Consider the following 27,699-nt stretch of genomic DNA (forward strand, 5'->3'; position numbering starts at 1 on the left):
AATTAACTCAGGAAGCAGAACTGACACAAATGTCATTTAAGTTATTACTGTAAGAAAAAATTTGTACTGTACTAAATCTGCTATTAGCTAAGTATATAAAACACACACTCCCACAAAAAATCCAATGAAAATGTAAGTAAAATTGCTTTTATTTTCATAAATAAAAGATAAATCATTATATAAACACTGAGCAGTGTGGCACTGTCCTGGCCTGGTATGACATACACACAACACGACTGTATAGTTCCATCTCCCTACAGTTTTCATGCTAGTGCTCCACATTCGCTCTCTCCCCAAATTCCCAATACCACCTCAAAACCTTATATAATGGGGTTCATTAGGTGTCACCTCTTCAGTCAACACAAGACTTCTTGTCTGACCATGTGAACACCACCAATTATGGATTTCATCACCTGTACTTACTGTAGAAGCACTGAACATATATGTGTTTCCATTTCACCAATGGTGGTTTAGTACAGTCCACAAAAATCTCCCTACCTAGTTAATTAGTACTAGTACCGAAAACAAGCCCCACGGGCAGAGAGCAAGCAGACTTGAGCAGTGCTAGTTAAAGTGTTGTCAGTAAATGGCATTTAGGACAAGCGACTCTGTACTTAGGGGGAAACAGTATTTTTTCTACAGGCAGCAAAACAAACCTAATGCCCATTCGTTCAGTAGTTTCTCCAAGTGTTCTGAAAGCTGCAGCTTCAAATGTTAAATAGATACTATAAGCTGTTACTACCATTTCTATTTTTTTAAAAAAAACTTCATTGATTCTACGGAGTGTTTCCAAGGAGTGTAAACTATGATATATGATTTATTGAATACAATCTTGATTGAAGGATAATATGTTCATTCTTTATCATGAGATGTATATTCCTGTTTCACAGGGTTGCTATGCAGTTGCAGTGGTTTGTCTAAGCGCCTGCCCACTGGTGCGTGCACAGTGAGCTCTCATGTGCACTACTGTTCCTATCAAGTGAGCCAATCTGCCACTTATGAACAGGAGTTAGCACTGCATGAGAGTAACCGAGCAGGACACACTACAGATATGTGACTTTGAAAGTGTCACACACCCTCTATTTCCCAGTCTGTGGCTATAACCAAACTGTTTAAGTGGTACCCACTTTGAAGATCATAGTTTATATCTATATCCCGACCTTCTGCTGCTATGGCCTTTGGCCTACAGCCAAAGAAGTCCGATAGGCTAGATGTCGAAGAAAACCATGTTAAAGACACAATGTACACCAAAATCAGTTAACAAAGGGTATTTTCTTAAAATGCTTTTAACAAAGGAGTCATCAGTGCGATCCAGGACAACCTATCTCAACTGAGCCTAAGAAAGGCTTTCTTTACAACATGCAATGCTGTGCTTCTTTAAAACACACTTCCCATTCTTTATCTCTCTCTACAGAAACACCAAATGCTAGTACAAAGCTTTGTCCCTTACATAGAAAAATTCATTAGAAAAAGTACTTGTAAAAAAAAACCACTGTCTGGACACTGAGGGTGACTATGGGAGCATGGGACTCTGCAGGGAAGGGAAGTGTACGCCATCGCCGGTTTCCCTAAGTTCCACATTCCTCTAAACACTGATTTTTCTAGTAAATTATTGTCTGCTAAGCGTAAGGAAAAAATTTGGTCTGAAGGTTTTCTGATTTTTAACTGCAAATTTCTTTTCCTACCAGAAGACTGAGTTAGACTCAAATCTAACAAGTCGGTGACAAGAGGGGAACTCATTTCTCTTCAAACATTCTTCTGGTATCAAACAAGAAGCAAAACACTTTTTTATGAAGGTAGAAAAACATTACCATGAAACTTACTCTCTAGCGCTCAAATAAGTCCAACACCCCCACACACTCATTAAAGGCATAAAAACAACCCTTCCAAGTGTTGTCCTGATTAAAAAAGCAGAGCCCAGAAACAAAAGCATAAAACATCTCTATGTTAAAAATCAAGAATAAATAAACAAAAGGCCAAGTCCCTCTGAAGTCAGTAATTATCCTATGTGCTTCAGAGAAATCAGAAATGGTGAAGTGAAGCCCCGCTGTTCATCTTAGGGACTGGCAGCGAGATCTCTAAACAAGTGTCACTTAAGAGACAGAACACCCAGTGTCCTTTTGAGGTTTGATATCCGGTTCTTTCACAGGTTTCACATCGTCTTCCGGTTTGGGTTTGACCTAGGGAGAAAGGAAACACGGTGAATATGCAAATGGAGCTTGAGAAAACCCGCAGAGGTTTCCTCTACTTTTCACCTTCCAGAGTGATATTAAAGGATGGCACTGAGGTGACCCACACCACGGGGGCGGGAGGGTGTACTCCTCCTCTACAATCTTTCAGTAAAGGAAAAACTTGGTAACAGAGATGATTTATGACAATATAAGCTATCTTTTAAAGGACTGCTTCAGAGGCTCAATAGGAAGAAAAAGTGATTGTATTAAGGAGTCCCAGCACTCGGGAGGCAGAGGCAGGCGGATCTCTGGGAGTTCGAGACCAGCCTTGTCTACAAGAGCTAGTTCCAGGACAGACTCCAAAGCTACAGTGAAACCCTGTCTCGAAAAACCAAAAAAAAAAAAAAAAAAAAAAAAAAGAAAAAAAAGAAAAAGAAAAAGAAAAAAAAAGGAGTACTTGTATGGGGAGGAAACTATAAAAATATACAATTTCAAGGGAGGATTACCAATATAAAACAATCCCCCGCTCCTTTGGTCACAGATCCCTAGTCTTTTGGTAATGAAACATAGACCTTTCCTGTGAGCTACTGATTCAGAGCGCCACAGGAGCTTAGGGATGAACGAATGCGCACACATTCTATTTCACTTCTGGGTGACTAACAGAATGCTGCCATTAACCCGAATCTCCAAATTCCTGGGGTCAGAAGGGACATTGCTATAGCAACATCAACACGGATGACTCCCCCACCCCCATCGTCTCCTTAAGAAAGCACTGACAAGCTGTGAAAATGAGGTGATGTGCTGGAAACAATGTCAGTAAATTACACAGAAATCTAGAAGTCACTCAAGGGTAGGGGTTACTACTGAGAACAATCTACACCCGATTAGATGAAGCACTGTAATGAGCCAACTGAGCATTCAGACAAATACATAGACCTGCTGAAGTAAACAAAGACACGCAAAACTAGCTTTACAGTCTCCTTAAACATCTGTGGCTGGAAAGAAAGCCCCAATCTCATACACTGTCATCCTTGGGTCTCTTGGTGAGATCAAACGCAGCCAACGCTTCCGGTGTCCAGTGAGCACTCATAGGAGGAAATTCAAAAGGCACAGGCTCTACCAGTCCATAATTTGCTTTGAGTTCCAGTTGTGGGGCTTCTGTTGGGATTTTTTGAAAGTAACTGCAAAAAGCAATTTAAATAGTGGTTTATTCATTTCTTCAGCAACACTTGAGCACCTAACATGTTCAAAGCTATGATGAGTATGGCGATTCTCAGCTCTGGGGCACAGTCCCAAATGGACCACCGAGAAGTTGGGAGGCCCTAGCGGGTTACAGCACAATGCAACAGCGTTCAAGGACAGAAAGAATACAAAGAGGGGTAGTGGGCCTGGATTTGGGGGCTCAGTCTATTTTCAAAGGAAGGGAAAAAAAAAAAACTAAAGCAGACAAGTGAAAACATCAGTGTGACCAAATGCAGAGTATCACAGGAAGAATATAAAGAGGCAGGCAGGGACAAGAATGATTCTCCCAGCCTATGAAGGCACCGAACTACAGTTTGCACTGACAACTCTGTTGATTTCCTAATAGTTTCAGTCTTACTGCCCGAAGGGACCAGGAAAATTTACAAGAAAATTAAAATTTCGTACTTTCTAGCTAGCTCAAACCAGAATGAGACAAATATGTAAAGAAGTTGATTATAGACACACACACACACACACCATACCCTGCACAGAGATAGCAGATAGAAGCAAAGTTTAGAGAAAATGAAGTCTTTATAGGAGCATCCTGATGAAATAAACTTTGTTACCAAACCCCACTTCGATTTTAAACCCACTTTTTATGACATCATATATAGAATAAAAGGCCCTACAAACAACTTCATCACCAATTTAAAAAGAAAATTAATACTAAATTTAAATGCAATCTAAGACACATCCTTTGGGATTGGAGATAAAACTGTTACTACAGTCACTATGGTAGCAATCCCGATCAAAGAGTGAGGCGTACGCACATGAACCCATTTTCTCTCTGACATTTGTCCAGGGTGTTCTTCACAAGGCTGCCAAGCTTCCGGAAGAACAGATGACCTGACGGCTTGGCTGTAGGTCCTGGTCCTTTGGTTTCCCCGTACTCTTTGCACAGGGCTTCAGCCTCTGCGTACACTGCGGAGAGGACAACAGTCTGAGGATGGCTGGGCCCTGCCCGCGAGAGCTCAAAGACCTGAAGTCAGGGACAGTGGCTTCTGCTGTTTTCACCTGCTGTGAAAGCAACACGAAGACAGTGCTGGTGGGAGGTGGTGTTTTCTACAGGCTCGAGGATAAGACTTTTTTTCTTTTCTCCAAATATCTTGTCTATTTCTTTCTTTCATAAACTTAGAGTCTATGCATTCCCTTTAGGATGAAAGAATTTTTTTTTTTTTAAGGGAGTTAAAATCCTGGAAGGAAAACTTACATTTTTCTGCTTCTTGAAGAGACCTGATTGCTTCACCACATTTATCGCTAGCCAACAGGGTCTGGCCATGGTAACAATATGCCTGGCAAGAGAAACACATTTGCATAGATTCTGTGCTCAGATTCCATGTCACACTGTCAGGCACGTTTGGACTATCCATGCAAGCCTTTACTTGAGGTAGGCTTCCCCTATCTCTATCCAAATTAAATGAACAGTTAGGCCCAGCCCTGACAAGAAACAGACATGTCACTACGCTCTAAGAGCAAAACCTGCTAGCTAAAACTTGTTTGAAAAATGAGGACAGAACTATGAAAAGGAGTCAATTCTTTGTTATGCACACATAAAGGGATCGGGCAGTGTTTTGAGACGAACAAGTAGAGTCTGCTCTGACTGTCCCACTCCAACCCATGTCCCACCCTCATATGTCCATATATACCCCTCCTCCTGGGTTCAGGATCCTCCTCCCATCTCAGCTTCAAACGCTTAGGGTTACAGGCATGTCTCACCACACCCAGTAAGGACTACAGGTTTTAAGAAAAGCACACCAGCCTGAAGTCTACTCATAAAAATCTGCTGAAACAGACAACTGGTGCTGAGCAGTAGAGCATGCTGTAAAACATTATATCATGGAAGGGGTAGAAATATTTACTTAACTCTGAAAAAGGTTCTGACTGCCTCCCACATGATACCAACCTTAAGTTTGGTTGTTTAATCAACAAGTAAAGAGCTTCTAAAATGGTGCAAACTGTTGGTTTTTGTTCTAGGTCATACACACTGTGTGGTATGCCTAAGGTTAAAATAAATCAACAACAAAAGCACGGTGTGTATAGAGGTGTGAGTGAGCAGGAGCTCAGAGGCCAACCTTAGGTTCAGTCCCTGCCATCCGCTCTGTTTGAGGCAGGCTATCCTATTGTTTGCTGTGAGGCATGCCAGGCTAGCAGCTGGCATTTCTGCCTTCTATCTCACTGTAGGGTGCTGGCCTTACAGATGTGCACGACTGCATTCACCTTAACATGGCTTCTGAGGATCCGAACTCAGATCTTCACACTTGCTCACAACCTACTGAGCCATCTTCCCAAGCCACTGAGGTTAGAATTTGTTGATACTCCTCGCATGGACAGGATAAAACAACTGAGAGAATTCATTATGTGCCTAGCCTGAAAATACGATTTGGGACCACGCAGCACCTCTAGGTCTACACCTGTCTATCTTGCACTCACTCCTGAGAGCTGCCTGTCACTGGCAATCACTTCACCATCTGCAGGGCTGTCGGGACTTACATAGGCCGTGTAGAAGCACATCTTCAGGTGAAGGTACTTCCTCCATTTAGCAGAGTATGCAGGCTCCAAACTGGATAAAGTATGATCTAAAGTTACATTTTAAAAAGCAAAATATCATTTCACCCAGTTTCACTGGAACATTCCTTAGTTCCTGTGTTCTGGTGCTAATAAAAGCAGAATGTCATCTAGTCTAAATTAAAGCTTTCATACATTAAGAAAAAAAAAACTCTAAATACTTAATATGATTTATTTCTTCATAATTATATATTTGAACAACATAATAAATACCTTTTCAATTTGATGGTTAATGTAGCTTTAAATTAATGGCAAAATCCAAACATTTTCCTAAATCAATTTTGACTTCCTTATTTTCAACTTCATTATCACTGTCAAACTTTTCTTCATTTCCTTCAAAGCCTATAATAATTTCTTCTTAAACACCGAGCCTGCCTATCCCTTCACAAAGCAAGCCCATGTGGGAGCTGGGAATTTTCTTTCAAAATTACAATCCAATCAAATCAGACTCACTTTGTTTTGAAATCAAACTAAAAAGCCACTTTCCTCCTGCAAGCATTCTCTGGCACGCCCACACTGCTCAGTTTCTTACATCAGTGATGCTGTATCTTACACCATGATCTGACTCCAAGTTCACCTCCTTCCCTAGACTGGGAATTTATTCTTATCTACTCCACAACCAAAATAGAAACGGGCCTCCGAACAGAAACCCAAGTGTGTTTCCTAGATCACAGGACCCAAGTTCTGGTTTTCACCTTCCACATGCTAGTAGTCACGTTATTGGTGGCCATATAACACTAAATAAGGACAACAGCTATAAAATGATTACAAAGATCTGGGCATGGTAGTGCAAGACTTTAGTCTCAGCACTTGGAAGACAGAGGCAGGAGGATTTCTTGGGTTTGTGGCCAATCTGGTCTGTCTACATAGTCAGTTTTCAGTCAGGGTTACACAGAAAGACCCAGTCTTAAAAATGAATTAATTAACTAAATACATATGTAAGATTGTTATAAAGACCAAAATGAGCAATGGCTGCATATAACCAGATATAACTGGTGGAAAGAACACTATCTTTCTACAAGCCATTGTTAATACATTGGCTGTGAGACGCTGGGGCCCGACTCAAGGCTCTACTACAAGGTATATTCCCAGCTCCTTACACATTAATTTATGACATATTAACTAACATGTATACGTGCATATTTGTGTCTGAGAGGAGCATATGTGTGTGTAGGCTATTCACCCTATCTGTTGAGACAAGGTCTCTTGGCTTTTACCTGGATCTTACTGACTGACCAAGGCACAGGGATCCCGCGGGACTCCTCCTCCTTGGCAGTAAGATCACAAGCACTTGTCATCAAGCTTGGCTCTTTTACATCCTACAGATCGAACTTAGGTCTTAATGCTCGTGTGGCAAACGCTTGACCCACAGCTCTGTGTTCCTGCTTTTGAGACAAATTGTCCAGGCCAGCCTTGATTTTACTCTGCAGTCAGGCAGGCCTTGGAACAATCTTCCTGTGACAGCCTCTGGAGCACCTGTGCCACCACACCTGGAGCACCTGTGCTACCACACCTGGCCTCTTATTTTTAAAAAGGCCAAAATACAAAGATTTTATTGTAGTAATGTAATGGGAAATACGAGATTCTCAGCAAAAATCAAATGAACACGAAAACCTAAGGACTGTTAGTGTAACAACACGGCGAGTTTACCTGCTTTCTGGTAGAAGCTGGCCGTTTCATAGGCAAGTGCAGCAATCAGTCCTGGAGCATGCTTCAGCTCAATTGCTCGGGCAATTGTTACTGTAACCGACACATAATAAATACAATCTCTAAGTTCACATCCAGTTATGGGAAGTTCAGTCATAACAGCAGAAGACAGCCTGACAGTCTTCTTTCAGATTTTCAGTTTTTAAAAAATATGTTTTAGTATAAAATTTATAGAAAACAAACACAAAAAGAAAACACTGATTTTATGTTTCTGATACAGTATCTTAAATCACTAGCCAACTATTAGCACAGAGAATTACTAAAATAGCAAGACAGGAAGAAGAAAAGTGCTTTGAAAGCACTCAGTCTTGACATACAGATAAAAAGCTTATAGTAGTTACTTTAGTTTTTGGAAACTAACAGATGAAGACTTATGGTAATTTAATGAGTGGGAGAAGGAAAGTAATAAGCACAACACGGGAGGAGAGATGAGTAGCGTTAATGTTTGCAGCAGAACGAGGGCTCGCAGTTAAGATTACAAAGTGCTCTTTCAGAAGAGCCACGTTCGGTTCCCAAGGTGCATTTTGGGAGGGTCACAACCACCTGTAACTACAGCTTCAAGGGATTTGGCACCCTCTTCTGACCTCCAAGGGCACCCACACACATAACCCCACCATATACACTCTCTCTCTCTCACACACACCTAAAAATTAATCTTAAAGAAAAAAACCCCAAAGATGAACATTAATGCTATCAAAAAGGCATGAAATCAAAACCCTCTTTAAAGAAATAGCAGCTGGAAGGAGCTCTCTAGACAGCAAAGGAAATGTTATAGGATAAAACGGCCCTCATAATCAGTTCTTAAAATTTAAAACTTAATACAGCTAATTGTGGTATTTCCCAAAGACTCAAAAGCCAATATAAACATTCTTAAAAGCAAAACACCTTCGAATGTTTCCATACCTTCTTGAGCCTCAGCCTGGCACTGGATGATGTAAGTATCTATAAGCCGAGCCTCTAAGTCCTGGCCCTTTTCTGCTGGTGTAAGAAGTTTGGGTATATGATTTTCCTGGAGAGAAAGAACAGAAAACAAACATGTCAAATCTCATCTTAATGCTCCTGTCAGAGGCGAACATGTGATTATGGGATATTCAATTTAGAGACTCACTGGAAACCTAAGAGAACAGACCAAGCAGTGGCTGTAAGCTCACAGGCGTGGTGAGGACTTATCTACTCAAAGTGAACTTTTATAAGAAATCCAGAAACGAGACTTAGGTTATGGATAGACTTCTTTGCCAATACAATATAATGCAAAGCATATCTTTATCTTAGAAAGTATTTAGCTGCAATAGTAATGAAAATTCTCTTTTGTTCTGTGACTTGTTCATTCACAGTAAGAGCCAACATTGAAAAGAAAATACTGCAAATTCTACATCATCTAATTCAGGATGAAGAAACACCATACGGCTGCCTCCAGAGGCCCTCAGTAATCAGTAGTTTTGATCATAAGAAGCAGAAGGGCAGTGTCAGAGGAAGACAAGCATTTTTTCCTCAGAGTTCCTGTCCTATCTTCAGGCTATCTGATAGCATTAGATTGCAGTGATTGGCTGGCTGGCCAATGAGACTCAGAATGCAACCTCAGAGTCCGTACTGAGGGACTGCGACTGCTCCCAGTGGCAGGAGAAAGTAGTGCGCAGTAGCACAGACATCAACTTATTTGTTTTGTTTTCACTCAGGGTAAGACACAGAAAAGTAAGCAGAATATTACAGCTAAAGCTTCTAGTTATGATCCACCAACTTGAAAGTAAAAATGGAGTTAATAGCACAGTAACTGGCTGTGGCTCCCAGGAAGGCAGCTAAAGTACAGCCTGCACAGTCAGCTCAGACACAAACCCTGGACATTTGCACTCAGCCACTGTGGCTGCACACAATCCTCTTGTCACCACTGCCTAGACAACACAGTAGCACGAGTACTCACAGAGCAGTCACTCTGTGCTAGCTGACGAGCGAGGTATACAGTACACAGGCCGTGCACGGCTTACATGCAGAGCCCACGTCACTTTAGAAAAGGCACCACAGAATCTAGATTTGGGTATGCAGATGTGGAAGGGCAGTCTGTTCTTGAACCAACTCTCTGCAGTTACTGGAGGGACTGGACTACCTCTCTGACACAATGGAGTTACTAATCCCGACACACAGTCCAAGAATTAACAATGCGCCACCCCCTGATCCATCCTACCCCGCCCTGCTCCCCAACCCCATTTACCTTTAAATGTTTAAAAATCCCAGCTGCAATTTTTAGGCTCCGATGGACATCTTTTGCTTCATCTTCTGTTATGCTTTAAGACAGTGGTTATGCAAGTTAGAGGATGTGCCTTATTTTTGGTCCTAACAGCTACCACATTATCAGAACACCAAGGCTGGGACATGGCTCAGTTCCTAAGAGCACCTGCTGCTCTTGCAGAGGACTCAGTCCAGCTCCCAGCACCCATGTCAGGCGGCTCACATGCCTGTGACTCCAGCTCCAGGGAGACCCAACACCTCTGGCCTCCTCATGCATGAGCACATACCCACATACAGACACTTAACCAAATGAGTTTCTTGTGTTTCTTATTAGTAGTTTTCTTCCTTAAAAAGAAATCTAATTTCCCTAAATAAAAAAAAAAAAACTAAAAATGCACATGAAACATACCCAAGACTCTGCAGATGAACAGCAAGCTTGCCTCGAAGGAAATACTAAACAGTCTTATGTCTTTACAGACTGCTCTGCCATAAACACATACAAAATACTACGAACTTAACACATCACGGCAGCTACACACACTACTCTGTTCATGAGTCACTCCACACCGGCCAACATGACTCATGTTTACATGTCTGCATATTACTATGTGTGGATGAACCAGAATGGATGTGCCAGCTTCTCAATGCTGTATGTATGTTACTACGAAAGTTGTCTCATCTAATTTTGCAATTCTTAAAAAAAGTTGTTATTTCTCTGTGTGCACTGGTGTGTGAGTGGAGGTCACAGGACAAGTGTGTGGCTCAGCTCTCTCCTCCCCTCGTTCTGTGTCATTGGGTGGCAAGCATCTTTACCCACTGAGTTACCTCATCGGCATCGTGCAATTCTTTAGTCCTCTAAACAATTTTTTATGTACCTTTAAGTTTTTTTTTACCTCTTTTTCTACAAATGGCCTATTCATATCCTTTATTTTCAACTGACTTGATAGATGTTGATTTTTAGATTATACATTTAAAAATGGACAACTTATAACGAGTTGTAGGTTTGCTGACCAATTCTGTCACTGTTTGAAATCTCTGTTTATAGTACTTTATTATTATTATTATTTTTTTTTTTTTGTGGTTTTTCGAGACAGGGTTTCTCTGTGGTTTTGGAGACTGTCCTGGAACTAGCTCTTGTAGACCAGGCTGGTCTCGAACTCACAGAGATCCACCTGCCTCTGCCTCCCGAGTGCTGGGATTAAAGGCGTGCGCCACCTGTTTATAGTACTGTAAATGTAGTCAAGGAGCCACACTTTTAATGGCTTCTTGGCTTGGGGCCTTACTTAGCTCTACTACCACATAGCAAGATTATGGAAACCTTTCCCCTTGTAAAACCAGAGTACAGGATGGTGGCTGCACAGGCTGGCAACCTGGAATCAATCTCTGGAACCCATGCAGAAGTGAAAGGAGAGAACCTATTGCACACAGCTAACCCTGGCCTGTGCATCCCCTACCTACCCCAAGAGCAATAAATAAAAATTTACAAAACAAAGATTAAACTGCTTAACTACAGTTCTTAAATATGAACAATGACTCTTGTACTTAGTTCAAGTGGAACGTTTTAGAAAATAGCCTAGACTTAAAGTCAATATATTTAAAACAACAACAACAACAAACACACAAACACACACACACACACACACACACACACACACAAATAAAACCTTTCTAACTTACTTTTCTTTTCCGGCCAATCGTGAAGCATATTTGGTATACCATAATGCTACGTTAAATCCCATGGATATTAGTTCAAAAACAGCATCCTGCTGGGCACTGGAATTAGAAATGAAATCATTAAGTTCTGTAAATTATGAAGACACAGCTAAACAAAGCTTACTTGGCTTAGCAGGGAAAGGCTCTTGCTGCCAAGTTTGATGGCCCGAGTTTAATCCCTGGGACCCACATGGTTGAAGAGAAACAATTCCTGTATGTAGTTATCCAATCCATAGTACGTATGTACTATGACATGCAGGCTCACACACATGTACACATGACAACACATATAAATAATAAGTGCATTAATTAAAAAATTATGAAGATACAAGTTGGGCACAGTGGTGCACACCTTTAATCCTGGCATTTGGGAGGCATAGGCTGGTGGATCACAGTGAGTTTGAAGCCAGCCTGGTGTACAAAGTCATTTCCAGGGCAGCCAGGGCTACACAGTGATAGCCTGTCTCAAACAACAACAACAACAACAAAAACAAACAAACAAACAAAAAAACCAAAGAAACCAAAAGAGAGAACTGACACACATAAATACAGGTAATTAACAATCTAAATACAGTGGTACAGAATTTTCTTAGTTTGCTTTCTATGTGCTAACACAGAAAGCATGCACACACACAAGCATGCACACATAAACTACTTGGGGAAGGAAAGGTTTAGTTCAGCTTACAGCTTACAGTCTAATATGACATCATAACAGACACTCAGGACAGGAAACTGGAAGCAGAACTGAAGCAGAGGCCATGGTGGAACACTGCTTACTGGTTTGCTCCCCATAGCTTTCTCGGTTTCTTTTTTATACAATTCAAGATGACCTGCCCCGTGGTGGCAACTCCCAGGTGGGCTGGCCCCTCCTCGCATGAATCACTCATCAACAAAATGACCCACAGGTTAATCCAATGAAAGAATTTTCTCAATTGAGTTCCCTCTCCCAAATGACCCTAGTTTACACCAAGCTGAGAAAAAAAAAAATTAACCAGCACAAGTATAAACTATGTACTTCACAGTAATAATCATAAAAAAAAGTAGTTTCCAAAGCTGTTATAGAATAGCTTTAAAACTATGTATTTCTGAGACTCCTTAAAAAGTCAGAAAGCCCTGGGTGGTGGTGGCACATGCCTTTAACACTAGCACTCCGGAGACAGAGCTTGTTCTGTAGCCCAGGCTGGCTTCAAGCTCATGATCCTTCTGCCTCAGCTTCCCTCACACGTGGTTATCAGCATGTGCACCATTGCTCAGCCTAATCCATGGAAGCAATACTGGGGGTGATGTGGGGGAAAGCACTGAATTTACATAATTCAAGCCTTCACAGTCTGTCAAGTTTTTCAATGTAAAGAGGATGAAGACTTGATCCTTATAAAATAGACTTCACGGGGCTGGAAAGATGGCTCAGTGGTTAAGAGCACTGGCTGGTCTTCCAGAGGACTCAGGTTCAATTCCTAGAACCCATGGCAGCTCCCAACTGTCTGCAACTCCTGTTACAGGGGATCCAACACTGTCACAAGAGACATATGTGCAGGCAAAACACAAATGAATCTAAAAATAGTCGTTCACAACAACAACTCCTTAATTTTGAATGAAAAACAGTGATTACACACACACACACAAAAAAAACCCAGGAAGTCTTGGAAAACTCTGGTATTCAAGACTACTAGAATCCACACAACATGTCCAAGGAAGAAAGGAAAGCACCAAACAGTGAATGTCTTAATTCTATAAAGGCCTGGCACTACATCATTCATCACGCCTACAGTTTCTCATTTTGTTCCTCACAGTATCCCATTATCATCATCACATCAAAATCTAATTAAAGTGGATGTTCATAGAAAACCTGCACTGTGTCTTGGCATGTATGAATCCAACATTCATCCTTTCTATTGTAACACCACCCTGGGATGTGATCTCCAATCCCTTCCTTTCTATTTCTGCTTGCTTGTGTTTATGAATACACATGTGTCATAAAGCATACCTGGAAGTCAAAAGGTAAATTCTGGGAGTTGGCTCTGTCCTTCGACTCTATGTAGGGTCTGGGAATTGAACTCAGGTTGTCAGGCTTGGCAGCACACACCTTCACACACTGAGCCACCTTACTGGCTCCTTTTCTATTTTTCATTAAACAAAGATATATGGCCATTTTAACAAGCCATTGTGTTTTTAAAAAATAAAGGTTAATGTCGCAATGACCTATTCATAGTTGAGGAGTGAGAAAGTTTTAAGAGTAGAACACGGTTAGAAAGGAGGGCGGAAATAAAGCCAGTTTTGGACTGCAAACTGGGTGTTATTAAACAGTCCAATATGTTTAAAGTTAATATTTATTATTGATGCAAAAATGGATTTTGTCTGGTAGAAATACATTATTTTAAACTTATACCACACACTAGTTTAAGTCAATATTTTAATTAATTTCTTAACAAGTGACAACGCTTATCTGTTCTTCTTCAAATACACTGGCCAAACAGTTAAAGCAGAATTGGAGTTAGGCCTCATCAGCACCGCTCACCTCGGAACATGTCCTTGCAATGTATCAGTCCACTTGAAACTCTGCACATATCGTAACTTGCTTTCTTGGGTGGAGTCTCCCAGTGAATTTATGAAACCTATAAAAGGAAGCAACATATTTTAATTTTAGAACAAATATTTTTTCTAGTTAAAATTGTATTTGTACATAGCTGGGCATGATGGTGCGTGCCTTTATCCCAGCACTAGGAAGACAGGCAAGCGGGATCTCTGTGAGTGCAAGGCCAGCCTGATCTACAAATTGCGTAGATCAGCCAGGGCTGATCTACAAATTGCGTAGACAGCCAGGGCTACACAGAGAAATGCTGTCTTGAAGCCCTCTCCCCAACAAAAACAATTGTTTTATTCATATAATTACTTTTTTCAGGTGCCTGAATGAACCTTCTGGTACTGAATTTCTCCTTCCCCTATTTTGCATATTCTTCTATTAATAAAATATGAACTATATCTATCTATAGTTATCTATATCTATCTACCTACCTATCTATATTATAGATATAGATATTCACTTTTTAGACTATTAGTAAGACCATGTACCACCACTTACAATGTCATGTTGAGACCCAAGCATTCCAAACAAAGCCTGGGAGATAAAACTATCTGTATCTGAACAGTCAAATGCACAGACCACATAGCTGATAAAGTGACCAACCTTGTAAAAGTGAGAAATACAAGTCTGCTGCGTTCTTCATCGTTTCCGGGTTACAGCTCAAATCAGTGAACAACTCGAGGAGCCGAGTCCTGGATGATCTCAAATCACTAACAACAACAGACAGGAAAGCTAAGTAAGCTGTGTTTCAAAGACTACATAAAAACAGTTCAGAGGCTACAACTTAAAAGCATTAAAACAATACCACAGATCCCCTGCTTCCTTCTTTATGAAGTACCAATCCCAAGGAATAAATTTAATTAGGGTCAATGTTAGAAAGAAATGAAGTTTCTATTAACAATTGCTTCAAAAGTTATATGAAAATAAACTCAGTCTAATTAAAGGGGCAATGCAAGCACCCAATTATACAATAAAAATATATAGCAAGTTTTAAAAGCAAAAATATCAACCAGGCATGGCAACACAAACCTGTAATACAGTGCTCAGGAGGTGGGAGAGGAGAGGAATTCTTAGCTACAGAGCCGAGTCAAGGCTGAGGCAGCTCAGGCTAGCTGAGACCCTGTCTCCATCAACACAAATAACAACTGAATGGACTTAAAATTCATTCTTCCTTCTTTGTGTGTGTGTGTTTACTGACAGGGTTTCTTTGTGTAGCCTTGGCTGTCTTGTAACTAGCTGTGTAGACCAGCTGGTACTGAACTCACCTGCTTCTGCCTCCTGAGTGCTGGGATTAAAGGCATGTGCCATCAGCTGGCTCATTTTTCACTCTTTAGCCAATAGTTTTGGGGGAAACAGAAATTTAATGTACTTGTAAATCATTTTAATAACTATTTTTAACTTCTAAACTTGGCACTCCACACAAAACATCTAACATATACTATATGAATATATACACATCCAGAAGATGTGAAACTGGATGGCCAACATGCCCCCACATGCCATTCTTCTCCAACTTTCCCTCTGGCGCTTCCTTTACCCCATGGTCACAGTGTGTACTACAGATTCAGGATGTTCCTCCCCATTCAACACTTCTTCTCTATGTCCCCAGTTCTCTCCCACACATAAAAAAGCCAGTCTTTGGCCTTCTGCTTGTCTCTTCTGAGAACTCACATCTTCAATGACTTCTTCTCCTAGATCTGCAGCATCTAATCTGCATCCACGTGTAATCCGGGAAGTCATCAGAGTTCCAGAAATCACATTTAATGGACATTGACTTAAGACCTTTAAAATAGGTTTAAGTTGCTGAAGAGTAAATTTAAACTGAAGACACATAGAATGCATGATATATAATACATACTCTGAATACTTTCAAAGTCACTTGTAAATTTTCTCAATCTAAATACACGTTAGTGTGTGCGTGTGCACACACATGCAAATATTCATGCCTGGGCATGTAAGGAAGTCAGGGGTTGGATGTCTGGGTCTCTCACCGAACCCAGAACTTTCCATTTCATCTAAACTTGCTGGCCGAGACTCTAAGATCTGCCTGTCTCCACATCTTGTGCCCAGTGCTAGGGTTCAGAGGTGTGCCATCCTGACCATTTTTTATGTGGATGTTAGGGATCTGAACTCAGGTCTCATGCTCATGCCTAAATTACCTATTTCTAAGGCATGCTTTTTTCAAGTTGTATAACTTTAAGATGAATTTAACTTTGGGCATGTTGAACTTTGGGTGACCGCATGAGCGTCTGCACATGTGTGTGACACACACACGGAGCAGAAACAAAAGAAACAGTGGACCTAACATAGTGGGTAGAGTTTGCCAACTCCTGATACAAGTTAAACAATTTATGCGACCCACAGCTTAAGTCCTTTCTCCTACATTACTACTTTGAAGGCCACTTCAAACCATAGCAATCTCTCCCTGCTTGGAACATTAAATAATTTACTGTCTGGCCCATTAACAATACTTTTTTTTCTCGTTTGTTTGTTTTTTGGAGACAGGGCTTCTCTGTATGGCTTTGGAACCTGTCCTGGAACTCACTCTGTAGACCAGGCTGGTCTCAAAACTCATAGAGATCTGCTTGCCTCGGCCTCCTGAGCGCTGAGATTAAAGGCGTACATTAGCACACCCTGCTAACAATACTCATATCCTATATTATGGCTCTGTTGAAATACATAGTTTAACTTTGTTACTGCTTTAGCTCTTCTGGAACTCATTTACCGATCTAAGATTAATTATGTGGCCCCGATGCCTACCGAAGCTTAAATACCCCATGATTTAATCTTCATCTGTTGATGATAAAATAGAAATTTATCATGAGTTTAATGTTAGGAATGTGTCACACATTTCTATATTGACCACAGAACTTATAAAGTCCCTTGAATCCTGCCCAACCAACACTGCTTAAGTTGCACTAACACTTACTTGCAAATCTTCGAAGCAGGAGGACCAGTGATCATGCCATAGTAGTTAAAAGACACGGGAGCTGTAGCTTTTAAAGGGTTCCTATGAAACCAATGAGTCATTTTCTCAAGATGTCTTCTACAGGCCGAAGAGACATAAAAATTGAAGAAACAGTAAGTCAGAAAAAGACACAGTAAAAACTGGCTATTTTACAAGCTATATACACTTTATGCATAAGCTATTATACAAAAAATATACATATATAAGCATAATATGCCACAAATAGATTTTGTCTTAAATTGAGTCTATAATTAGATTATGTATAAGAAAATTAAGAACTCTGTGAGTCTGGCTAAAATGTGTTCTCACCAGTCTGGGAGAGAAGCTGAGATGCTGGTAGGGCTCCAGACTACACTTCTGAGAAAGCAAAGCCGAGACTTGGTTGGATAGCTTCAAACAAGAAGGTATAGGACCTGATGAGTCTCATTTCCTTAACACAGTCAAACGGATCCCCCCATAAACACTAAGTCTTCTGGAAATAAATAAGCTTCATATTAATTTCATTTTCCACATATTACTGGTGCTAAAGGACCTTGGTGGATACCTTGTGTTCTGTAATCAATTGATTGGGTGTTAAACTGCTAGGACTATTTTTATAATAAAATGTAAATTGTACAAAAACATTTGAAAAGCTCCCTCAATAAAATGTCAACCTGAAAAAATGTAGCATAAAGAAAAAAAGCAGCACTGTTTTTTTGTTTTGTTTTGTTTTGCCTAAAAGTTCCTGGGTAGGTAATGCATTTAGTAACACAAAAGGCTTCAAGCTGAATTCTCAAACATCTCATTAGATTCCAGAAGAAACACAGAAGCAATTCTGATAAGACAAATGCAATTTAAAGGCATTGTGCAGGTTTTCAATCACCTTTATTGGGGGAAAAGTGTGTGGAAGGATGTCGTGTTCTGAAATATCAACATTATGCATCACTCGGGTTAGCCCCACTCATGACAAAACCGGTTTTGGGAAGCAGCAGATAGTTAGTGAACAGAGAGAATGCATTTTATACTCAGGGGATGCCTGGGCAGATCCACTTAGGACTCAAAACACTGAATATGCCCCTTCAGAACATATTACCAAAAAAAAAAAAAACAGCGTCTATACATAACACCTTCAAAACCTACGCAAACGCAGCACTAAGTGCGCCTACCACACTCTAGGGAAATTTGTGAAAAAATAAAATAAAATTCCGCGACTGTTCCTGCTCCATCCTTCAAACACTTGGGTGACCTGGCACTTTTTGGGTCTCCAGACCTCAGAGGGTGGGGTCGAAGAACGACACACCCATCCCTCAGGAGCCTGCAGAGCCCCCTGTACAATCCCGAAAACAGAAGGTCACCTGCCAGACCTCCACGGGACGACCCAGCCTGCTGACACACCCCTCCGGACTCCGGAGCTCCCCGGAGCCTACCTGCAGTCTAGACACTGCTCGCGCCCACTTCCTGTTTACCGCCCGGCCTCTTCCTCCGGGTGTTACCGAGTCAGGGGCCGCGACCCCACACACCCGCCTCCTGACTCGCGATCGGCTCTTAGCGTAGCACAGCGATCCTGTCAACCTCGGAAGGCCAAGCAGATGATAGCCAAGCCACGGTTCTGTGTCTAGCAACCCCTCTAACATCCAAAGGGGACGCCGAGCGAGGAGAGTCGGCCGATCTGTTAATCCATCGATTCCTCCACTGTCTACCACCCAAGGGTCCATGGAAGCTCCCGTGAAGGGGGTGACCCTCCCACTGGAGTGCAGGGCCTCGAGGGGAGGGAGAGCACGGGCTCACGCGCCTCATGACAAGCTTACCGAGGACTTCAGAGTCGGTTCGCCACTCTTCCTGCTGGAGGAAAGGGAAGGCGGGACCGGAGTCCGCCAGCGAGACAAGGAAGGCGCCGGTAGCACCGAGACGACAGGGCTAGAGAAGCCGGAAGCGGGGCCAGCCGCTAGGAAGCGTCACGTGACTGGAGACCGTGACAGCCGCAGAGACGGCTGTGCGTGTCTCAGAGGGGCGGTTCCGCCGCGTTGCTGCGTCTGCCCGCCCTTTCTAAACTTCGTTTGCTTTTACCTCTCCAGATCCTGTCTGGGCCCTAGAGAGGGGAGCTGTGGCGGAGGTGGGGTGGGGTGTCCCCCGAGCCAAGGCCGGAAGCCGCCGTAACGACGGCCTCGGCGGGTCGGGGCGGCCTCAACCTAACTGGGGCGTGGCTTAGGGGGCGTGGCCTCGGCGGGGCGGCCGCCTTGGAGCCGCAAAGTTTGGCTGTGGCGGCAAATGGGTTTGGGCGGCTCCTCGGCGGGTGGCGGTGGTGGCCTTAGCGGTTCCTCCCGGCCCTGTTAATGCCAGGGCCAAGCCCGGGGAGGATGGCGCCCTAGAGCCCGACCTTGCTGGGGTAGGGGCGGGAGGGGGCCGGGGCGGGGACCGGCCATGTCGGAGGTGACCCGGAGTCTGCTGCAGCGCTGGGGCGCCAGTCTTAGGAGAGGCGCCGACTTCGACTCTTGGGGCCAGCTGGTGGAGGCGATAGACGAGTATCAGATGTGAGTGACTAACCGCGGGAACGGGCCAGGCAGGTCGCCACCCCTTGCTTCTGCCCAGGTCTCGCATCACTGTGTCCCGTAGCGCAGGCTTCTTGGGGTGCCCCCCCCGCAAGCATTAGGGCTGAGATCCGGCTGCTCGGGGACCCCCGTCTGCCCTCCGGGGAAGCTCTCTCCTCGTCCCTCTTTTACACAGGGCCGGGTCCATTCAACAGGTAGCTGGGGCCCTCACTGGCTCTCTCCTTCGTTCCCTTCAAGCTTCCCTCGGGACCTGGGCTCTGCAGGCAGTCTCCTTTCCTTCCCGCCGCCTCTCCCAGGTTGCCACCCCTCCAGGAGAAACAAAAATCTTGGAAAATGCCCAGGGAATACTTGTGTGCTCTCGGCCCGCGTTCCGGGGATGAGTGGCCGTGTTCTGCGTGTGTGTGTCCTGCACTCTCCACGTGTAGGAGAGGAGGGATGTGCTAGGGCGGGAGTGGAGGTTGTCCCCGGGAAGGCGAAGGGATGCCTCTCCTGCCGCGAGAAGGGTCCCTGCTTGCTCCTCGCCCTCCTTCTCCACCCCTCTGTCTGGTGAGCGGTGTTTTCTCAATTCCTGCTCGATTTCGTTTTCGATTTCTGGGACTGTTATTTGCTAGGCTGTGAGTCCCACCCACCCTCTCACTTGGCTGCTTTGGGTGGAGTCCGCGCAGGATGTGAATAGAGGGGAGCAAAATGTGAATTAATAGACCAGGCCCAGGAGCCGCCACTCCCTCCGTGGGTCCCTCCCCCTTTTCCTGTGTACAATGTATAGCCTCAGGGTACAAGTGAGGACTGGTTTCCTTCACCCACCCTAGTCTCATTATCTCTTTCTGGTTCTTCCACTTAAGCTTTAGACACTTAGAAAAGCTGTATAAACATCTTGGTTAGTTTCTTGGACTTATTACTAAAAGAAACTGCTCATTAAATGCTATTGTTTGCGAACTGTTACCATTAATTCTCGGTTTTAAAATAAATTCTTTGATGTTTCTCGAATTGTGAGACCATCCCCTTCGCTTTTTCTGGGAAGAATACAAGATTGATACTTGGGAGAATCAAAACTCCTATCCTTTCTCAACAATAGCTACTTGTTTTTGGCTAGGCCATGAGATAATTTGGATATATAGGTGTTCTCTGCCTGTCTTAAGTGACAGATCGTCTATAAATTCAAAAATTTAGTGCTCTGGGTGTTTTGCTATGGACAACTACTAACATGTATTTGAACTCCCAAGTGATTTCATTTGTTTTTGTAACTGCCCACTAGGCATAGAATTCTTTTTCTTTTTAACAAAATTTGAAAAACTGGGGTCACAATATGATACCTTTGAAATCTGGGGGGGGTTCTAATTTCAGTCCCTTTCTGCTGATATTTAAATTAACAATAAATTGCTTTGTTTGATTAAAACATTGATAGACAAATTCTGTAAACAAATTTCAAGAGTCCTTCCATTGTTGCAGAATGCACTCTTCTGTACCTTGATTGGGTAGCCTGCGAGGGTTTGTGTGTGTCACCATCTATAATAATTAAAGTGGCCTGAAATGCAAAGCTGCCTCTTGCTTGTGATGCAGTGAACCTAGCAGCTGTTGGGACTGGGCAGCAAACCTCCCAATGGAAAGTGAAGAATGCCATGTCTAATTGGAATTACAAAGGAAAATTGAATATGCAGGCTGCTTAGTGGGAATGAGAGTAACAGGCACATGCAGATCCTTTGTTGAGTCTCCATACTGGCCACTGTATTGGAGAGCTGCAGAGTACTACACTCTCCAGTTCTTATAAAACGGCACTGTCAGAGTCCAACAGAAATGTAGTGACTGGGCAAACTTTGTAATGTTCAGGCTACGCATAAATGAGGCCAAGAATTTACGTCTTCCTAATCTACCAGAAATAGAAACAAGTTGCCTTTTCTTATTTTTGAACACACTTTTTTGGAAGGAAAGACTGAAGCCAAGGAGGCCAATCGAGGACCGTGATAATAATGTGAACAATTACTTAGTCACTGGCTGGATATCAAGAAGCTCCCAAGGTCCCAATGAGGAGCGGAAAGAGGGAGAAGATGAGCAAGGAGGAGCGGAAAGAGGGAGAAGATGAGCAAGGAAGTCAGGACCACGAGGGGTGCACCCACCCACTGAGACAATGGGGCTGTTCTATTGGGAGCTCACCAAGGCCAGCTAGACTGTGACTGAAAAAGCATGGGATAAAACCGAACTCTCTGAACATGGCGAACAATGAGGGCTGATGAGAAGCCAAGGACAATGGTACGGGTTTTTTGTTTTTTTTTTTTTTTTTTCTTCGAGACAGGGTTTCTCTGTGGTTTTGGAGCCTGTCCTGGAACTAGCTCTTGTAGACCAGGCTGGTCTCGAACTCACAGAGATCCGCCTGCCTCTGCCTCCCAAGTGCTGGGATTAAAGGCGTGCGCCACCACCGCCCGGCTTGGATGTATTTTTGCACACAACACGTGTGCCTGGTGCCTTGGTATAGAAGTCAAAGAAAACTAGCAGGATCCAGTTTTCGCCTTCCCGGGGACTGACTCAGGTCATCGAGCAGTTTACCTCCTGAGCCATCTCACCTGCCTGTTAACAGTAGTTTTTTTTTGTTTTGTTTTGTTTTGTTTTTGTTTTTTGTTTTTTTCTTGTATCTGCAGAGTATCAGCCGGGAACTAGTGGAGAGAAATCCTGGTTCTTTGCTACAGATGGATGAGACACACTAATTTCTGTCTGTAGGGATAAAGTTCCTGTCAGTCACTTATGTGTTCCAGGTATATTTAAGACACCTCCTAAGAGCAGTCCTGTTTTACTTGTAGGCACCATTGTAGGATGAGATGAGACCCTAGAGAACTTTTAAAGGTTTATTTCTGTTTATGTGAGTTATGTGCACTTGTGTGTACAGTGGACGTTCTCCATCACTCCACTTTCCTTCTGAGAGGCCTCCCTGGATGTTCTCTGCTAGACTGAAAGCTATCCAGCCTCGGTGATCCTCCTGTCTCTGCTTTCTTGGTGCTGGTTATACAGGTGTGCTAGGGACTCCTGGCTAGTGGTGTGGGTGCCGGGGTTACAGGTGTGCTGGGGACTCCTGGCTAGTGGTGTGGGTGCCGGGGTTACAGGTGTGCCAGGCATGCCTGGCTAGTGATGTGGGTGCTGGGGTTCAAGCCCCAGTTGTCAGGATTGTGCAGCAAGTGTTCTTCACTGTGGAACCATCTCTCCAGCCCCTAGAGAAGACTACTGAACTATTTTCTTCCCATTGCTCATAACCAGTTTTTTTGTTCGTTCATCTGATTCTCCAGAGCATGTAGCTTTTCCTTCAGTGCACAGAATCAGGTCTCACCTTTAGGATTCCATTCACATGAAAATTTGAGTTTATGTATTTAAAAGATTAAAGTATTTTTGCCTGACTTTTAAAACATTAAAAAGAGAGAGAGAGAGAGAGAGTTTTTGTTGCCATTTGTTTTTTTAACTCCCAGTACTTGGGAGTCAGGCAGGCAAGTTAGAGTCTAGAATTTTCTACATAGCCAGTTCCAGGCCACCCATGGAGGACTACAAGGTGAGACCCCGATTCCAAACACAAACAACACCACCATCACCAACAAAAACTATTGAGGTATAACTTGTACACCACAAACTGACACATTTTGCATGTCCCAGCTGTGCAGTTGTCCCCACACGGCATTCAGGATGCCATCCTCTCCAAAGGTCCCTGTGCTCACTTGCGTTTGTGCCACATTCTTGACCCTCAGACAACCACTTACCTGTGTTTTGTCTTCATAATGTCTTTCCTGGACGTTTTGTGTAATGATTACCTAACGATGATTTTTAGCATAATATTTAAGATTCATTTAGCTTGTCTCACTTTTTGCTAATGAGCAAAAATGTTTCATTGTATAGGTGCATCACATTTCATGACCCTACTCAACTAATTAATGGACATTCAAGTTTTGATTATTATCAGCAATGCTGCCTTAACATTTACAGCAATTCTTTTTCAACATTAAATTTTATTTTTAATTGTGTGTGTTGGGGGGGTGTACACACGTGTGCAGGTGTCTGAAATTGGGAGACCAGAAGTTTGGGTCTCTTGGAGTTACAGGCACTTGTGAGCATAGGTGTTAGAAACAGAGCTCAGGTTCTCTGCAAGAGCAGTGTGCACTCTTAATCACTGAGCCATCTCACCAGCCCAGGTAATATGTGGACATGCATTTCCATTCCTTTTGAGGAGATAGATACCAATGAGAGGAATTGCTGGGTCTGGTGTTAGATGTGTGACTTTAAAGGAAACCTGTTGCACCACTGCCCAGAATATGGATGCCATTTCATGTTTCTGCCAGCAGTGGAAGGGTTTTTCTCATGTAGCTAGCATGTGTTCCTGTCTAATTACATCCCTTCTGGAGGGCATATAGCACACTCCACTGTGGTTTTAATTTACATTTCACAAATGACTTGTGGTGTTGAGTGTTTTTTTTCATACTTATTTTCCTTCTGTAAGTTTCTGTGTACCTTCCAGATCTTTCCTGCATCTTTTAAAAAATTGAATTACCTTGCACACATAAAGTTCTAAGGGTTCTTTATATATTCTGGATGTAAGTTCTTTATTTTTGTAATATATCTTCCTGGTCTGTTGTCTACCTTTTGTACATGAGATTCTCTTTGAATTTAGTATCTTTTCTATTGTTTGTTAGTATCGGAACAAGAATTTCAACCTGTGTTTTTTCTTCTGGTGATCACCCTACTTGACCTAATAACCGCAATTAGCAAATTATGTGTAGACTTACTCAGATTGAGCAACTGTGTCACAGTGTGATGCCCCTAAATTCAAGAGGCGTCACGTATAAATTTATATCATATAAATTCAGCATATAGTTGATTTATAATCCTATAAGCTGCATTTCTAGGAAGTACTTCATACCAATCAGCATGAGTCCTGAACAAGGAAAATGGCCATATTAGTCCGTGAAAGTCTTCAAGTAGCATTTAGGGAGAAAATATATTCCCAGCTTTGGGAGAAAATAAATCAATAGGTAGAAGCAACTACTCATCATTTTTTGTTTCAATGGGTTTATTATTATGGACTTTTCATTTGTGTGGAATCATTGCCATTTAATGTGGGTTCTTTCATTTAGCATATTTTTAAAGTTCATATTATAACATGTTATAATTTCAGCCCTCTTTACGACTGAATAATATTTCTTTTTAAAAATTTTATGTGTGTAGGTGTTTTGTCTGTATGTATGTGTGCCACATGTGTGCCTGGTAGCCACAGAGCTCCAAAGAGTATTTTGGACCCCCTGGGACTGGATTGACAGATGGTTGGGAATTATTATGTGTTGGGAGTTGAACCTGTGCTCTTAACTGCTGAGGTATTTTTTCAGTCCCAGTGAAAAATCTTTCATGCTGGGTGTTGGTGCAGGCCTTTAATCCCAGCACTCAGAAAGCAGAGTCAAGTGACTCTCTGAGTTTGAGGTCATCCTGGTCCACAGAGCGAGTCCCAGGACAGCCAGAGCTACACAGAGAAACCTTGTCTCAAAAAACAAACAGAAAAGAAAGAAAGAAAGAAAAAGAAAGAAGACGGTTTCATGAATGGGAATAGCACGTTTTATTTATTCACTCATTAGTGAGCATTTCAGTTGTTCCCACTTTTTGGTGATTATGAATAATGCATGTGTGTACAAGGATTTCATGTGAACGTATATTTTGAGGTTTTTGGATGTATACCTTTGTATGAAATTGCTGGGTCTTTAAGTCTGTAGTTAATTACTTGACAAACTACCAAACTTCTCCCTATGATTGGTACTGTTTCTGTGTTTTTACCTGCAGGGTATGAGGATCCTGCTTTTGTCCGTCCTCTTCAACACCTGTTATTTTCTCCCTTTGTTTTATGTTTTAAATCCTAGCCATCTTTGGCAGTGAAGGGGTAGCTTGTCATTTGGTAAGCGTTTTCTTATGACTAATGATATGAATCTTTTTGTCTTCTTAATGGCCATTTTTTTATTTCTCAAGAACCCTCTCCCTACCCCCATGTGTGTGCGTATGTGTGTGAAAGAGAGAGTTTTAAGTGTTGGTGCTTTTTGCTTTACTCTTTAACATATAGGTTTGATCCTTACTGTTGAACGTGGAGTAGAAACATTGATTCACCCTTGAAAACCCTCAGTCAGCCTGCTGTTTACATACATATGTATACCCTGTGTGTGGAGGTCAGAGGACAACTTGAGAAAGTTGGTTCCCTCTTTGTATCATGTGGGCCCTGGGGATCAAATCTGGGTCATCAGGCTTTGAGGCAGACACTGAGTCTTCTCACCAGCCCATAGCTGCCATTTTCAAAATAGATAATTGGGTAATCAGTGATTTCTATTTATGAATGGTGGAATTTTCTTTCCTCCAAAAACAATTACCTTCAAAAGCGGATTTTGATAGAGTATTCCCACTTTGTCATGGATGTAATTTGATTTTGGACTAACCAGCAAATCAATAATAAGTAGATTGATAAAAATATCTGTAGCTAGTAGAGCAGTTAGAGCTCAGCAGTAGAGTCTAAGTTGAATCTGGGTAGTTACAGAGGAGTCTGTTCAGGTCAGGGAGGGCTGGATTCCACACCCTAGGAGACCCCCCCCCCAGCCCTATCATTCTGCTTTTGCTCTCTTAGCTGAGGTTCTACCCAGTGACATGGTGTGAAAAGTATTGTAGCACATTCAGAGTGCTTCTAAGGCTGAAGAAGACTGACATGATCACAACAAAGCATGGTGTTTCCTTGTTTTTAAAAAATTAACCTGTATCATCTTGCTGCTGTTAAAAATAGCTTGCTCACTTTCAGTTCTGAATAATGTTTTCTTCTTACAGATTAGCAAGACATCTACAGAAGGAGGCCCAAGCTCAACACAATAATTCTGAATTCACTGAAGAGCAAAAGGTACCGTAAAACAGTCTCTGGTGCATCTGATTACAAATAAAAACGAAAGGGTTTCTATCTTTTCAGTCCAGTAAGCAAGATACACCACACACACACATGCATGCACGCATGCTCTTCTGTCTCTGTCTCTCTCTGTCTCTCTCAAGCTTAAGTTAAAAACAAAACAAACAAACAAAAAGACAATTGATTGTGTTTTGCCTGATAGTAAGTGGTCATTTGGAGATGACCTACCATTTATTTAGTCAGCCATTCTCACTTTAAATAAGGTGGGGAAACCTAGACTGTACTACAGTCACCTGGGGAAGCAAGGTTATGAATAATTACATCTCACTTCACACTTAATTCTTTCTCTCAAAATAAGCCAGTAAGCACCTCACAACCCCCAAATTAAACCAAAACCAAATAACAAAAAGTGTAAGACTAAAAAGAAAACAGAACAGATTAAGAATTATCTGGCCTCTTAGCCAAGTAATGATGGTGCTCACCATAAATCCCAGCAGTTGGGAGGGCAGATGTAGCATGAGTAATAAAAACCCAGAGACAGATATTGAGTTCAAGCTGAAGATCAGAAAAGCAAAACAGCCAGTCACTAGAGAGATCTGACCTATACCAAGGCTCAGACAAACATAGGGACGATCCTGCAATGCTTTCCACCAACCTCAGATTCCACCCTCCACTGAGTTCCTGTCTCTTCCCCTTTATATTCCTCTCTCTGCCCAGCCAAATACTGCTCCTGTCTCCACCTCCCTAGTGCTGGGATTAAAGGCGTGTGATCCCAAATGCTAGGATCACCTTTGTGTGAGTTCTGTTTCTCTTTTAGATGGACGGTAACAAAACTCACTGGGCCCAGATGTCTTCATGAGATGAGAGATTAGAGTCCTGCAGGACCTTGAAAGACACTCTGTCCCTAAAGCTCTAATAGCTTTACCTAGGAGGTTTCACTTTATCCCTGGACGCTGGATTTCTGAGACAATTATTACTTAGAATGCTTGCCAGCAAGCCTGCTGTGAGCAGACAGAACCTGGGCCTGCCTGTGTCTTGGCATCAGACCTCATATCTACATTATGTGCTACATTATGAATGTAAGTCAAGCTGTACACTTCTAAATGTTCAAT

General features: G+C 42.4%; 2 protein-coding genes across 5 annotated transcripts in view; one reads left to right on the forward strand and one right to left on the reverse strand.

The window, feature by feature from the left end:
- Positions 1-120: 120 nt before the first annotated feature.
- Brox (BRO1 domain and CAAX motif containing) lies at positions 121-19,065 on the reverse strand. 3 transcript variants are annotated; one of them, XM_041635220.1, is made up of 14 exons: positions 18,958-19,065; positions 17,480-17,560; positions 17,132-17,248; positions 14,806-14,912; positions 14,137-14,233; positions 11,586-11,681; positions 9,892-9,964; positions 8,589-8,694; positions 7,629-7,718; positions 5,904-5,989; positions 4,624-4,705; positions 4,184-4,334; positions 3,193-3,352; positions 121-2,180 (listed from the first exon to the last, which is right to left on the reverse strand). In XM_041635220.1, the coding sequence occupies exons 3-14, from the start codon at positions 17,230-17,232 to the stop codon at positions 2,094-2,096; spliced, it is 1,236 nt and encodes a 411-aa protein (XP_041491154.1). In that variant the 5' UTR covers positions 17,233-17,248; positions 17,480-17,560; positions 18,958-19,065; the 3' UTR covers positions 121-2,093. The 3 variants fall into 3 exon arrangements, with proteins under 3 accessions (XP_041491154.1, XP_041491155.1, XP_041491153.1); XM_041635221.1 differs by lacking the exon at positions 18,958-19,065 and adding an exon at positions 18,514-18,568; XM_041635219.1 differs by lacking the exon at positions 17,480-17,560 and having other exon boundaries at positions 18,958-19,058.
- A 362-nt stretch (positions 19,066-19,427) lies between these two features.
- Positions 19,428-27,699, forward strand: part of Aida (axin interactor, dorsalization associated) — a 35,689-nt gene continuing 27,417 nt past the window's right edge. The window contains exons 1-2 of one of the 2 annotated variants that reach the window (XM_041635224.1): positions 19,428-19,680; positions 26,515-26,584. In XM_041635224.1, coding sequence (XP_041491158.1) covers positions 19,571-19,680; positions 26,515-26,584 — 180 coding nt within the window. In that variant the 5' untranslated portion in view covers positions 19,428-19,570. Of the gene's footprint in view, positions 19,681-22,331; positions 22,446-26,514; positions 26,585-27,699 lie in introns of those variants that run through there. The other variant, XM_041635225.1, reaches the window with a different exon arrangement.

Source organism: Microtus oregoni, unplaced genomic scaffold (genome assembly GCF_018167655.1).
Source record: "Microtus oregoni isolate MIOR12 unplaced genomic scaffold, Mior012 000047F_ref0000412, whole genome shotgun sequence".
Classification (NCBI taxonomy): Eukaryota; Metazoa; Chordata; class Mammalia; order Rodentia; family Cricetidae; genus Microtus; species Microtus oregoni.